The sequence below is a fragment of the Heptranchias perlo genome, chromosome 2, assembly GCF_035084215.1.
Source record: "Heptranchias perlo isolate sHepPer1 chromosome 2, sHepPer1.hap1, whole genome shotgun sequence".
Lineage (NCBI taxonomy): Eukaryota > Metazoa > Chordata > Chondrichthyes > Hexanchiformes > Hexanchidae > Heptranchias > Heptranchias perlo.
The window spans coordinates 127,566,691-127,581,424 of record NC_090326.1 but is presented as its reverse complement, the minus strand read 5'-3'; the positions used below and the strand labels follow the sequence as shown (position 1 = coordinate 127,581,424).

At 44.2% G+C, this 14,734-nt stretch overlaps 1 protein-coding gene across 10 annotated transcripts in view; it reads left to right on the top strand.

Annotated features, from left to right (window-relative positions):
* The window catches only part of nebl (nebulette), a 352,049-nt gene that overhangs the window by 264,168 nt on the left and 73,147 nt on the right, over nt 1-14,734 (top strand). For 8 of the 10 annotated variants that reach the window (XM_068007096.1, XM_068007097.1, XM_068007095.1 and 5 more), the window contains one exon: nt 5,181-5,285. The exons of the other annotated variants lie outside the window; for them this stretch is intronic. In XM_068007096.1, the coding sequence (XP_067863197.1) occupies nt 5,181-5,285 (105 nt within the window). The remainder of the gene's footprint in view (nt 1-5,180; nt 5,286-14,734) is intronic. 10 annotated transcript variants of the gene reach the window in all.

Here is a 14,734-nt window from a genome sequence, read left to right as displayed (position 1 = left end):
GTCCACCCCCTCATCCCCGGGATTAACCGAGTGAACCTTCTTTGTACTGCCTCGAGAGCAAGTATGTCTTTTCTTAAGTATGGAGACCAAAACTGTATGCAGTATTCCAGGTGCAGTCTCACCAATACCTTATATAACTGCAGCAATCCCTGTTTTTATATTCTATCCCCCGAGCAATAAAAGCCAACATTCCGTTGGCCTTCTTGATCACCTGCATACTAACTTTTTGATTTTCTTGCACTGGGACCCCCAGATCCCTTTGTACTGCAGTACTTTCCAGTTTCTCGCCATTAAGATAATAACTTGCTCTCTGATTTTTCCTGCCAAAGTGCATAACTTCACATTTTCCAATATTGTATTGCATCTGCCAAATCTCCACCCACTCACCCAGCTTGTCTATATCCCCCTATAGGTTTTTTATGTCCTCCTCACTCTCTACTTTCCCTCCCATCTTTGTATCATCTGCAAACTTTGATATGTTACACTCGGTCCCCTCCTCCAAATCGTTAATATAGATTGTAAAGAGTTGGGGACCCAGCACCGACCCCTGCGGAACACCACTGGCTACTGGTTGCCAGTCCGAGAATGAACCATTTATCCCAACTCTCTGCTTCCTGTTAGATAACCAATCCTCCACCCATGCCAGAATATTACCCCCACTCACCCAGCCTGTCTATATCCCCTTGTAGGTTTTTTATGTCCTCCTCACTCTCTACTTTCCCTCCCATCTTTGTATCATCTGCACACTTTGATATGTTACACTCGGTCCCCTCCTCCAGATCGTTAATATAGATTGTAAAGTCTAAATACACTACGTCCACTGGTTCCCCTTTATCCACCCTGTACGTTATGTCCTCAAAGAACTCAAGCAAATTTGTCAGACATGACTTCCCCTTCATAAAGCCATGCCGACTTTGTCCTATTAAATTATGTTTATCCAAATGTCCCGCTACTGTCTCCTTAATAATAGACTCCAAAATTTTACCCACCACAGATGTTAGGCTAACTGGTCTATAATTTCCAGCCTTCTACCTACTACCCTTTTTAAATAAGGGTGTTACATTAGCAGTTTTCCAATCTGCCGGGACCTTTGCAGAGTCCAGAGAATTTTGGAAAATTATTACCAAAGCATCCACAATCCCTACTGCCACTTCCCTCAAGACCCTAGAATGTAAGCCATCAGGTCCAGGGGATTTATCCGCCTTGAGTCCCATTAATTTACTGAGTACCAATTCCTTAGTGATTTTAATCATATTTAGCTCCTCCCCCCGCCACCCCCAGAGCCCCCTGTTTGTCCAGTGTTGGGATATTCTTCGTGTCCTCTACTGTAAAGACTGAAACAAAATATTTGTTCAGCATTTTTGCCATCTCCATGTTTCCCACCATTAATTTCCTGCTCTCATCCTCTAAGGGACCTACGTTTGCCTTAGCCACCCTTTTTCTTTTTATATAACTATAGAAACTCTTGCTATCTGTCTTTATATTTTTTGCTAATTTATTTCCATAATCTATCTTCCCTTTCTTAATTAATCCTTTTAGTTACTTTTTGCTGTCTTTTGAAGACTTCCCAATCTTCTATCCTCTCACTAAGTTTGGCTACCTTATATGTCCTTGTTTTTAGTCGGATACTATCCTTGATTTCTTTACTTAGCCACGGATGGCTGTCATTTCTTTTACACCCTTTTTTCCTCAGTGGAATATATATTTTTTGAAAGTTGTAAAATAACTCCTTGAATGAACACCACTGCTCATGTACCGTCTTACCCTTTAATCTATTTTCCCAGTCCACTTTAATCAATTCCGCTCTCATACCATCATAGTCTCCTTTATTCAAGCTCAGTACGCTTGTTTGAGAACCAACCTTCTCACCCTCTAATTGGATATGGAATGTAACCATGTTATGGTCACTCATTCCAAGGGGATCCTTAACTAGGACATTATTAATTAATCCTGGCTCATTACACAGGACCAGGTCCAAGGTTGCCTGCCCCCTTGTAGGATCAGTTACAAACTGCTCAAGAAATCCATTCCTAATACACTCAATAAACTCTTCCTCAAGGCTGCCCTGCCCAATTTGATTTGTCCAGTTAATATGATAGTTAAAATCCCCCATAATTATAGCTGTTCCCTTATTACATGCCCCGACTATTTCCTGATTAATACTTCTTCCAGCAGAGTTGCAACTATTAGGAGGCCTATATACTACGCCCACTAGTGTTTTTTCCCCTTATTATTCCTTATCTCTGCCCAAACTGTTTCATTATCCTGATTCTTTGCCCCAATATCATTTCTCAGTATTACAGTGATTCCTTCCTTTATTAACATACCCACCCCACCTCCCCTTCCTTCCTGCCTGTCCTTCCTGATTGTTAAATACCCTGGCATATTTAATTCCCAGTCGTTGTCACCCTGCAGCCATGTTTCTGTAATGGCCACAAGATCATACCCATACGTAGTTATTTGTGCCGTTAACTCGTCCATTTTATTACGAATGCTACGTGCATTCAGATAACGAACTTTCAAATATGTTTTGTGACACTTAATTCCTGCTTTTTCCTTTTTTAACACTTTACCTTTTACTCCATACCTTCTGTCCCTTCCTGACACGCTTTCCTCTGTCTCCCTGCTCAGGTTCCCAACCCCCTGCCACAGCTTTGATGCTGGGTTAATCGCCTTACGCCTTCTAGTTTTTATTTTATCTGTCGTGCCTAAAGTACACTTTCTTTCCGCTGCTCTACGCTTTTCCCTTTCACTTGTTCTTGAACAACTGTTTGTAATATTTGTATTGTAGATTTCCCCTGGGTCTTCCCCTCTCTTGCTGCTCTCAACTTTATTCTCTTCTGACTCCCCGCTCAGGTTCCCATCCCCCTGCCACATCCCTGTTTGTTTGTAAACTTGCAGTAATACGCTGTGCTTTTCAAACACATGAAAATAACTCTTCTGCCTAGATTCTGTGGAAAACTGGTCACAAATTCTTAAACGTGACAGTAATATACATCTGGGATGAATTTGTTATTCTTTACTTCCTAATTTGTGCAATTGACATCATCAGAATTATCAGCTTTTCTAGTATGAAGAAGCATAAATTATGGATCATGTGAATGCTCTTAAGATGGGGCTTTGTGTTACTGGTGAAGGATGGTACTGGTACAAGTAATATCTGTTCCAATTAAACCTATAAGACAGATCAGTTAGTTACTATTTCATGCTTATTCTGTGTTTTTAGTATTTGTTGATTCATTAGAAAAAGCAGAAAGAACGTGCATTTATTAGCATGTCATCATGTCCTTAGGGAGTTTCATTTGGTCATAGGATGTGGGTGTCGCTGGCAAGGCCAGCATTTATTGCCCATCCCTAATTGCCCTTGAGAAGGTGGTGGTGAGCTGCCTTCTTGGACCTCTGCTGTCCGTGTGGTGAAGGTTCTCCCACAGTGCTGTTAGGTCGGGAGTTCCAGAACTTTCCTCCAGCGACTATGAAGGAACGGTGATATATTTCCAAGTCAGGATGGTGTGTGACTTGGAGGGGAGCGTGCAAGTGGTGGTGTTCCCATGCGCCTGCTGCCTTTGTCCTTCTAGGTGGTAGAGGTCGCGGGTTTGGGAGGTGCTGTCGAAGAAGCCTTGGCAAGTTGCTGCAGTGCATCCTGTGGATGGTGCACACTGCAGCCACAGTGCGCCGGTGGTGAAGGGAGTGAATGTTTAGGGTGGTGGATGGGGTGCCAATCAAGCGGGCTGCTTTGTCCTGGATTGTGTTGAGCTTCTTGAGTATTGTTGGAGCTGCACTCATCCAGGCAAGTGGAGAGTATTCCATCTCACTCCTGACTTGTGCCTTGTAGATGGTGGAAAGGCTTTGGGTGACAAAATATTTTACAACCGATGTATTGCTTTTGAAGTGTAATCACTGTTATATAGGCAAATGCAACAGCCGATTTACATACAGCAAGGTACCGTAAACAACAAAGTAATAATTAAGATAATTTATTTTTTAGTGGTTGTGAGAGGAATGTTGGCCAGGACATTAGGAAAACTCCTTGCTCCTCTTTGAAAGATTCCATGGCACTATTCACATCCACCTGAGCAGGTAGAAGGGGCCTCAGTTTAGCGTCTCATCTGAAAGACTGCATCTTTGACAGTGCAGCACCTCCACAGTACCGCACTGAAATGTCAACCTTGGCTATATGCACAATAAGGCATTGAACCTGCAACCTTGTGAGCCAGAGTTGAGAGTTCTACCAAGTTGACAGACTGTTTAAAAAGTAAAAACTGTTACTGCGTATGAGGTTATTTTGCATTCCGATTTCTTTTCTCACTCAGTTTTTATTTTGCAAAGACAACGATATAATCCGTAATGTAATACCTGCGTCTGCATAGGAAATAGGTATGGTAAACGTGCATCAATATCATTTTCACATCTGATTTAATTTATACTGAAATTTATTGGGGAAATTACTATTAGTGATTTTTAAAAAAAATCAATCTATTAAATAAATTCACTACTGATGATTGATGCATTTAGTGCAGTAACATAGTCAATAAACAGCTATGGGAACAAATTGGAGTATAGCCCTAATGAATTAAGATAAATAGGCTTCAATTTGTATAATAATTATTGCAGTTTGATTACTTAACTTTTAAGACCATGAACTCATGGCGGACTGGGCATCAAAGACATAGCTGCCTTGTTTTCTTATATTTTATCACCCTCTAAGTGTGAGGCTATGTCAGTATAATGAAAACCTTCAGAAAAGATTAGCACTATTCCAAAGCTTTATGGAATAAACTATAAAAGTGATGCCTGTTGCTATGAAGAGTAGTGTCGTCACTTGCTGCAGTGCATCCTCGGGTCAATTTTACTTCTACATGGAAATTAAGTTAGTGTATTATGATAGGTGTTCATATTGAAGTACCTATGCTGTGTGGAAATTACTAATCATTATTACAAAATCAGTTTTGTGCCAAGCGATCGTTCATGTCCATTAAACTTACAGGAACTGTAGAGTCAAGGAAATGTAATCCTAAGTAATTGTGTACTTTCTAAGTGTGGTCAAACTGACTATTGATAGAGCTGTAAAAACGTAGCATTTATTGATTTCTGGTGGTGGATAAATGAAGAGTTTCCAATTTAAAACAACTAAGATGTGCATCTTAAATGGATTATTAATTGAACTTCATATATCTTTGCAGGCTACATATAAGAACCAAGCTAAAGCTGCAGCATCTATGAAAACATCTGCCATAGGTAGACCAGATATTGAGCATGCAAAGGAGGTTTCCAAAATTACTAGCCAAGTAAGTCTTTTGAATTGAAAGTATTTTTTTGTTCGAGGAAAGGAACCACTCATTTTGTTTTGGGGTGACACTGTAATTTATCAGATTTAAGAGCACCAAACCTATTGGTATGCCAAATTGCGGGACCCCGAGTGAGCACAGTGAGTGTCTTCATACTGGCTACATTTTAAAAGCTAGCAATAATCTTGATGAAGTTTTTAAAAAACAGAATGGTTGTGCATTTGTATGTTGTTCAAATCAAAGTTTATTAAATTGACAATGAAATCCCGGCCTGATTGCTAGATGTGCAAATCAGAATGCGCAATAACAATTAATACTTTCTCAATTTTAAAACAGGAGCTATCTTAATTCTGGTGTCTGAAACTTTAAGTAGTACGTACCAGGACATTTATTAATTTACAAAAAAAAATAATTTTCACCAAGACTAGTCATTAGGATTAATGTGTGTGTAGGACTTTTATATAAGAATTTTTAGAGCTAGCAGTTTGGTGAAGTAAAAATGAAATAAAAACACAAAATGCTGGAAACTCACAGCAGGTCAGTCAGCATCATTAAAGAGAAAAGACAGGTCCTGACGATTTGGGCTTGTACCCTTCATCAGAACACTGGTTGCTGAAGCATATTACTGATCCAACAGATGGCGGTGCCATGGAGTGCGTGTTGGTTTAAACCAGCTACTTATGCATTCTTGCTCTTATGCATGCTGTTAGGAGAAGGGTATATTGTTTGGGAGGCAGTGAGTATCAAAAAGCAACTCACGCAGGATAATCTTAAGCTGTTTCTAGGAACCGGAGAATAGCTTGAGGAGGGAGATTTTTTTAATATCAAAACATAGCTTCAGAATAAGATCTTTTTTCTGTTATCAGGCAGCTACCATGAACATCACTGATAACTGCCGTAAATATTTACAGACAAATATGCAACATCTGGCCATTTGGTGCAATAAGTTGGAACGTTAATGAATAACGTTACAACGAAACTGATCCTTGATTCTTACACCCTCCACAAACTCCTGCTGATTACCACCTACCGCCCTCCCTCAACTGATGAATCAGTCCTCCTCCATGTTGAACACCACTTGGAGGAAGCACTGAGGGTAGCAAGAGCACAGAATGTACTCTGGGTGGAGGAATTCAATGTCCATCATCAAGAGTGGCTCGGTAGCACCACTACTGACCGAGCTGGCCGAGTCCTGAAGGACATAGCTGCCAGACTGGGCCTGCGGCAGGTGGTGAGCGAACCAACACGAGGGAAAACTTAATTGACCTCGTCCTCACCAATCTACCTGTCGCAGATGCATCTGTCCATGACAGTATTGGTAGGAGTGACCACCGCACAGACCTCGTGGAGACAAAGTCCCATCTTCGCACTGAGGACACCATCCAACGTGTTGTGTGGCACTACCACCGTGCTAAATGGGATAGATTCAGAACGGATCCAGCAGCTCAAAACTGGGCATCCATGAGGCGCTGTGGGCCATCAGCGGCAACAGAATTGTATTCCAGCACAATCTGTAACCTCGTGGTCCGGCATATTCCTCACTCTACCATTACCAACAAGCCAGGGGATCAACCTTGGTTCAATGAGCAGCACCAGGCGTACCTAAAAATGAGGTGCCAACCTGGTGAAGCTACAACTCAGGACTACATGCATGCTAAACAGCAGAAGCAACATGCTATAGACAGAGCTAAGCGATTCCACAACCAACGGATCAGATCAAAGCTCTGCAGTCCTGCCACATCCAGTCGTGAATGGTGGTGGACAATTAAACAACTAACTGGAGGAGGAGGCTCAGTAAACATCCCCATCCTCAACGATGGCGGAGTCCAGCACGTGAGTGCAAAAGACAAGGCTGAAGCGTTTGCAACCATCTTTAGCCGGAAGTGCCCAGTGGATTATTCATCTCGACTGCCTCCCGATATCCCCACCATCACAGAAGCCAGTCTTCAGCCAATTCGATTCACTCCACGTGACATCAAGAAATGGCTGAGTGCACTGGATACAGCAAAGGCTATGGGCCCTGACAACGTCCCAGCTGTAGTGCTGAAGACTTGTGCTCCAGAACTTGCTGCGCCTCTAGCCAAGCTGTTCCAGTACAGCTACAACACAGGCATCTACCCGACAATGTGGAAAATTGCCCAGTTATGTCCTGTCCACAAAAAGCAGGACAAATCCAATCTGGCCAATTACCGCCCCATCAGTCCACTCTCGATCATCAGCAAAGTGATGGAAGGTGTCGTCGACAGTGCTATCAAACGGCACTTACTCACCAATAACCTGCTGACCGATGCTCAGTTTGGGTTCCGCCAGGACCACTCGGCTGCAGACCTCATTACAGCCTTGGTCCAAACATGGACAAAAGAGCTGAATTCCAGAGGTGAGGTGAGAGTGACTGCCCTTGACATCAAGGCAGCATTTGACCGAGTGTGGCACCAAGGAGCCCAAGTAAAATTGAATTCAATGAGAATCGGGGGAAAACTCTCCAGTAGCTGGAGTCATACCTAGCACAAAGGAAGATGGTAGTGGTTGTTGGTGGCCAATCATTTCAGCCCCAGAACATTGCTGCAGGAGTTCCTCAGGGCAGTGTCCTTGGCCCAACCATTCTTCAGCTGCTTCATCAATGACCTTCCCTCCATCATAATGTCAGAAATGGGGATGTTCGCTGATGATTGCGCAGTGTTCAGTTCCATTTGCAACCCCTCAAATAATGAAGCAGTCCGAGCCCGTATGCAGCAAGTCCTGGGCAACATCCAGGCTTGGGCTGAGAAGTGGCAAGTAACATTCGCACCAGACAAGTGCCAGGCAATGACCATCTCCAGGAAGAGAGAGTCTAACTACCTCCCCTTGACATTCAACGGCATTACCATCGCCGAATCCCCCACCATCAACATCCTGGGGGTCACCATTGATCGGAAACTTAACTGGACCAGCCATATAAATACTGTGGCTACAAGAGCAGGTCAGAGGCTGGGCATTCTGCGGCGAGTGACTCACCTCCTGACTCCCCAAAGCCTTTCCGCTGTCTACAAGGCACAAATCAGGAGTGTGATGGAATACTCTGCACTTGCCTGGATGAGTGCAGCTCCAACAACACTCAAGAATTAGGGGTTACGGGGAGTGGGCAGGAAATTGGACATGAATTTAGATTTGAGGTTAGGATCAGATCAGCCATGATCTTATTGAGTGGCGGAGCAGGCTCGAGGGGCCGATTGGCCTACTCCTGCTCCTATTTCTCATGTTCTTATGTAGAAGCTCGACACCATCCAGGACAAAGCAGCCCGCTTGATTGGCACCCCATCCACCACCCTAAACATTCACTCCCTTCACCACCGGCACATAGTGGCTGCAGTGTGTACCATCCACAGGATGCACTAAAGCAACTTGCCAAGGCTTCTTCGACAGCACCTCCCAAACCCGCGACCTCTACCACCTCGAAGGACAAGAGCAGCAGGTATATGGGAACAACACCACCTGCACGTTCCACTCCAAGTCACACACCTTCCCGACTTGGAAATATATTGCCATTCCTTCATCGTTGCTGGGTCAAAATCCTGGAACTCCCTTCCTAACAGCACTGTGGGAGAACCTTTACCACACCACCACCTTCTCGAGGGCAATTAGGGATGGGCAATAAATGCCGGCCTCGCCCACATCCCATGAACGAATAAAAAAGAAAGCTCATTGAAAACTCTGCTGCCCGCATCCTAACTCGCAACAAGTCCCCTTCTCCCATCACCCCTCTGCTCACTGATCTACATTGGCCCCCGGTCCGGGAACATCTCGATTCTAAAGTAGTTATTCTTGTTTTCAAATCCCTCCATGGCCTCACCCCTCCCTATCTCTGTAACCTCCTCCAGCCCCAGATCTCTGCGCTCCTCCAATTCTGGCCTCTTGCGCATCCCCAATTTTAATCACTCCACTTTTTTTTCAAAAAATATACTTTATTCATAAAATTTGCAGCAAAACATACAATACAGTTGTCATATCACATTCCAATCATACATAATACAGATTATACAATTTGCAGGTTACATCAAGTACAGTTCAATGAACACATTGTACATAATTACAGTTCATGACACTCTGGGGTGTCTCATTGCATTATAATCAAAACAGATTATTCATTACAGGTACATTACAGATTCATTATAGGTACATTACAGCAATTTGAATTTTACATTCTGCCGGGGTGGGGGGGGGGTTTTCCCTGATTGCAGCCTCTCGGTATACAATGGCGGGAAGGCTCTAAATGGTTGCCTTTCCCCACAGAGCCTTTGCGGCGGTCGCACCCAGCTTCAGTGCATCCCTGAGTGCGTAGTACTGGACCTTGGAATGTGCCAGTCTGCAACACTCGGTCGAGGACAGCTCCGTGCACTGGAAGACCAGCAGGTTTTGGGCAGACCAAAGGGCGTCTTTCGCCGAGTTAATGGTCTTCCAGCAGCAGTTGATGTCTGTCTCGGTGTGTGTCCCCGGGAAAAGTCCGTAGAGCACAGAGTCGTGTGCTATGGAACTGCTCAGGACGAACCTGAACAGATACCATTGCATCTCTCTCCAGACCTTCCTTGCAAAGGCGCATTCCAGAAGGAGATGGGTGACGGTTTCATCTGCACCGCAGCCTCCTTGGGGACAGCGTGCGGTGGCGCTGAGAGTCCGGGAGTGCATGAAGGATCTGACTGGAAGGGCCCTTCTCACCACCACCCAAGCTATGTCTTGGTGCTTGTTTGAAAGCTCTGGCGATGAGGCGTTCTGCCAAATGACATTGACAGTCTGCTCGGGGAACCAACCGACAGGATCCACCATCTCCTTTTCCCGCAGGGTCTCGAGGATGGTACGTGCGGACCACTTACTGATCGCCTTGTGGTCGAAAGTGTTTTTTTGCATGAACTTTTCGAAGAAGGACAGGTGGGGCAGAATGGTCCAACTGGGCGGAGTGTTCTGTGGCAGCGTGGCCAGGCCCATCCTTCGCAACACCGGGGATAGGTAGAACCTCAGCACGTAGTGACATTTTGTGTTTTCGTACCAAGGGTCCACGCAAAGCTTGATGCAGCCGCACACGAAAGTGGCCGTCAGGATGAGGGCCACGTTGGGCACGCCTTTTCCCTCTTTCTCCTCCAGAGATTTGTACATCGTGTCCCTGCGGACACGGTCCACTTTTGATCTCCAGATAAAGCGGAAGGTGGCTCGGGTGACTGTCACGGCGTAGGAGCGAGGTATGGGCCAGACCTGTGCCAAGTACAGCAACACAGAGAGCACCTCGCACCTGATGACCAGGTTTTTGCCCACGATCGAGAGGGATCGTCGATCCCACAGTCCCAGTTTCTGCTTCACCTTGGATATACGCTCCTTCCAGTTTTTGGTGCACGCCCCGGCCCCCCCGAACCAGATCCCCAGTACCTTCAGGTAATCCGACCTGACGGTGAAGGGGACAAAGGATCGGACGGTCCAGTTCCCAAAGATGGCGGCCTCGCTCTTGGTACGATTTACCCTGGCCCTTGAGGCCAGTTCAAACTGGTCGCGGATGCTTATCAATGTGCGGACCGACAGCTGATCCAAGCAAAAGACGGTGATGTCGTCCATGTATAGGGAGGCCTTGACCTGAGTGCCTCCGCTGCCTGGGATCGTCGCCCCTCTTATGCCCGCATCCCTCCTGATGGACTCGGCAAAGGGTTTAATGCAGCACATGAACAAGACGGAGGAGAGAGGACAGCCCTGCCTGACTCCAGATTTGATCAGGAAGCTTTCTGAATCCCACCCGTTGATTGAAACGGCGCTACTGATGTTTGTGTGGAGCAGTTGGATCCAATTGCGGATTCCCTCCCCAAACCCCATTTTGGAGAGCACGTCCATCATGTACGTGTGGGATATTCTGTCAAAGGCCTTCTCCTGGTCCAGGCAGATAAGGCAGGTATTCACCATCCTGTACGTAGGCGATCGTATCCCTGAGTAGCGCCAGGCTATCAGAGATCTTCCTGCCGGGTACAGGGCAGGTCTGATCGGGGTGAATCTCCAGGGCTGACTTGACCCGATTGGCGATGACCTTGGACTGAATTTTGTCGTCCACGTTAAGTAGTGAGATGGGTCGCCAATTTTTGATTTCTTCCCTCTCCCCCTTCTGCTTGTAGATGAGGGTGATGATGCCTTTCCGCATGGAATCTGACATGCTGCCTGCCAGAAGCATACCCCCGTACACTTCCAGCAGGTCTGGGCCTATCCAGCCCCACAGAGCCGAGTACAACTCCACCGGTAAGCCGTTGCTTCCGGGAATCCTACTCTTCTCTCACGACTCTACCCTTTGTCAGTTCATCCAGAGTTACGGCCATGCCTTCAGCTGACTAGGCCCCAGCTCTGGCATTCCCTCCTTAAACCTCTCCGCCTCTCTACCTCTCCTCCTCCTTTAAGATGCTCCTTAAAACCTACCTCTTTGACCAAGTTTTTGGTCACCTGTCCTAATATCTCCCTATATGGCTCGGTGTCAAATTTTGTTTACTAACGCTCCCGTGAACCACCTTGGGACATTTTACTACGTTAAAGGCGCTATATAAATACAAGTTGTTGTTGTTGTTGTCCAAATATTCTAGAGGATTTAGAAAACTGTATTTACATTGGACAAGGTTAATCAAGGCAAGTCTTACTTTTGCAGTGTACTTGTTAAGACAAAATGGGCAATAGAATTAATGTAAATACATATATTTACAAATTAATTTATTCAGTGCAAACAGAAAAGTGTTAATATGCTGTTCAGTATAGTTCCTGCAAATGAGATACCTGTTAACTACTATAATTGCCTCCCTCTGTGTCACTGCAAGATGTGAACTGCTGTTGGCTAAGTGATGTCATGCAACTTCATTTTTCACATCATCTTTTCGTATTAAAAAAAAATTGCTAAGTGATCGTGAGAAGTCAGTACAGATGCCTTTTAAAGCATTTTTTTAGATTTGTTTGTAGATGTGTAAATTTATCAAACTACTGAGAGGCTTTCCTGCTCAAGCCAATATATACCCCTATTCGTTCTGTCGATACAGACTGTATTGTCCATTTTTTCCATTTATAAATTGCTACGTATACATTTATAATGGAAACTGCCTAAAACTTGTCAGGCTGTAATTATGTCCCCCTCCCAGTGGAGCTGCTGCAGCACTGCCACTGGCAGGAGGGTGTAGTTACACATGACATGTTTCCACTATAAATGTGGACATCGGAATTTCCAATGGAAATATACTCTGTCCTTACTTTTATATGACTTAAAATGGCGACTGAATTACACCTGCACACCATGGTTCATATATCCTCTGCCATTTAACACTGCTTCACCTGAAGACTACGCTTGGTCATGACTTCCTATGTACAACGCCAAGTGAGATTGATCAGTATATTTCTATAAATTTCCCTTTGAAGTACCCTGACTATTACTACTACTTATGAAAAACTGCTCATTTTATGGTTGAACTGAGGATGGAACTTTATTGGAATACATTAGTCTGAACTGACTTTTAGCACTTACTGTTTAAATTGTACCTTATCCCCAAACCAGGAAGTGATTTATTCAGAAATAAAAACACAAAATGCTGGAAACATTCAGCAGGTCAGGCAGCATCTGTGGAGAGAGAAGCAGAGTTGACTTTTCAGGTTGATGACCTTTCATCAGAACTGGTTGCTTTATTCAGTATTAGTTTACAGTGTCTGATGCATTCAATGGTGTACCATAGGGCCAGGGTGGAGCATCAATTTGAATGAGGCTGCTTACATGAGCTTTATTCAAATTCTTTTGCTCTGAGGACTGATTCAAAATGGCACCAGAAGGCAAGATGTTTCCTTGAAATCCAAAATAATGTATGTATTTTAATTCAAATTTTCACTAAATTTACAATAGATATGAATCTACAGCAATTGTTCATACAGAATTCTTCTTCTTTGCTCTATTGTAATGAATTTTCAATTATTTCATCTTATCATCTTCAAATAACTACATAACTGCAATTTTTGTCTTCTCCTGAGAACAACAAGCTGTCAGATGGTAACCACTTAATGAGATAATGCTGGTGATACATAGTCAGAATGGTTATAATGGTATTTAAAATCATTTCAAGGGAGTTATTTGCAACATCATTATTAGCATATTTGTTTATCAACAATTTTCCCATGATACTGAATATAATATTGTTAATTCCCTTCCACTTTCATAAAAGAAGTTGACAGAAAAGTTTAACATGATGTAAATTCAGCTTGATTTTCTAATGGATAAGTATTCCTATTTGAATTATGAGAAAAATGGATCTCACCCTAGCTTTATTGGTTGTTTAAGAAAATCAGACATAATGGGGTCGATATTAACCCCCCCCCCCCCACAATGGGCGGGAGTTGGTTAGGGGGGAGGGGCTAAAAATTAAAAATCGTGAAACGCGACCCCCAACCCTCCGTGCTACGTGCCCATTGCCATTTTTACAGTTGACAGATTTCGAGCTGTGCACTTGTCCCATCTTGGAGTGGTGGGACACGTCATTATTGTATTTAAATCAGGCTCCCAATTGCACTGTGGGAGCCTGATTTAAATTTAATGGTTGCCGGATGGGTTTCTCAGGGCTCGGGAAACCTCGCAGCGAAATGGAGACATAAAAACAGGAGCAGGGGCAGGCCATACGGCCCCTTGAGCCTGCTCCTCCATTCAATAAGATCATGGCTGATCTTCTACCTGAACTCCACTTCCCCACCCTACCCCCATATCCCTTGATACCCTTAGTGTCCAAATATCCATTGATCTCATTCTTGAATATACTCAACGACTGAGCATCCACAGCCCTCTGAGTGAAGAAAATTTTGGCCGCCCCCTTATTTTGAGATTATGACCCGTAGTTCTAGACTCTCCAGTCAGGGGAAACAGCCTCTCAGCATCTACCCTGTCAAGCCCTGTAAGAATTTTATACATTTCAATGAGATCATCTCTCATTCTTCTAAACTCCAGAGAATATAGGCCCATTCTACTCAATCTCTCCTCAGAGGACAACCCTCTCATCCGAGGAATCAATCCAGTGAACCTTTGTTGCACCCCCTCTAAGGCAAGTATATCCTTCCTTGGGTAAGGAGACTAAAACTGTGCACAGAACTCCAGGTGTGGTCTCACCAGAGGCCTATATAATTGTAGCAAGACCTCCTTACTCTTATACTCCAACCCTCTTGCAATAAAGGCCAACATACCATTTGCCTTCCTAATTACTTGCTGTAGCTGCATGTTAACTTTCGTGTACAAAGACACCCAAATCCCTCTGATTACCAACATTTCTTAGTGTCTCACCTTTTAAAAATATTCTGCTTTTCTGTTCTTCCTACCAAAGTGGATAATTTCACATTTCCCCATATTATACGCCATCTGCCACCTTCTCGCCCACTCATTTAATCTGTCCATATCCCTTTGCAGTTTCTTTGGGTCCTCCTCACAGCTTACTTTCCCACCT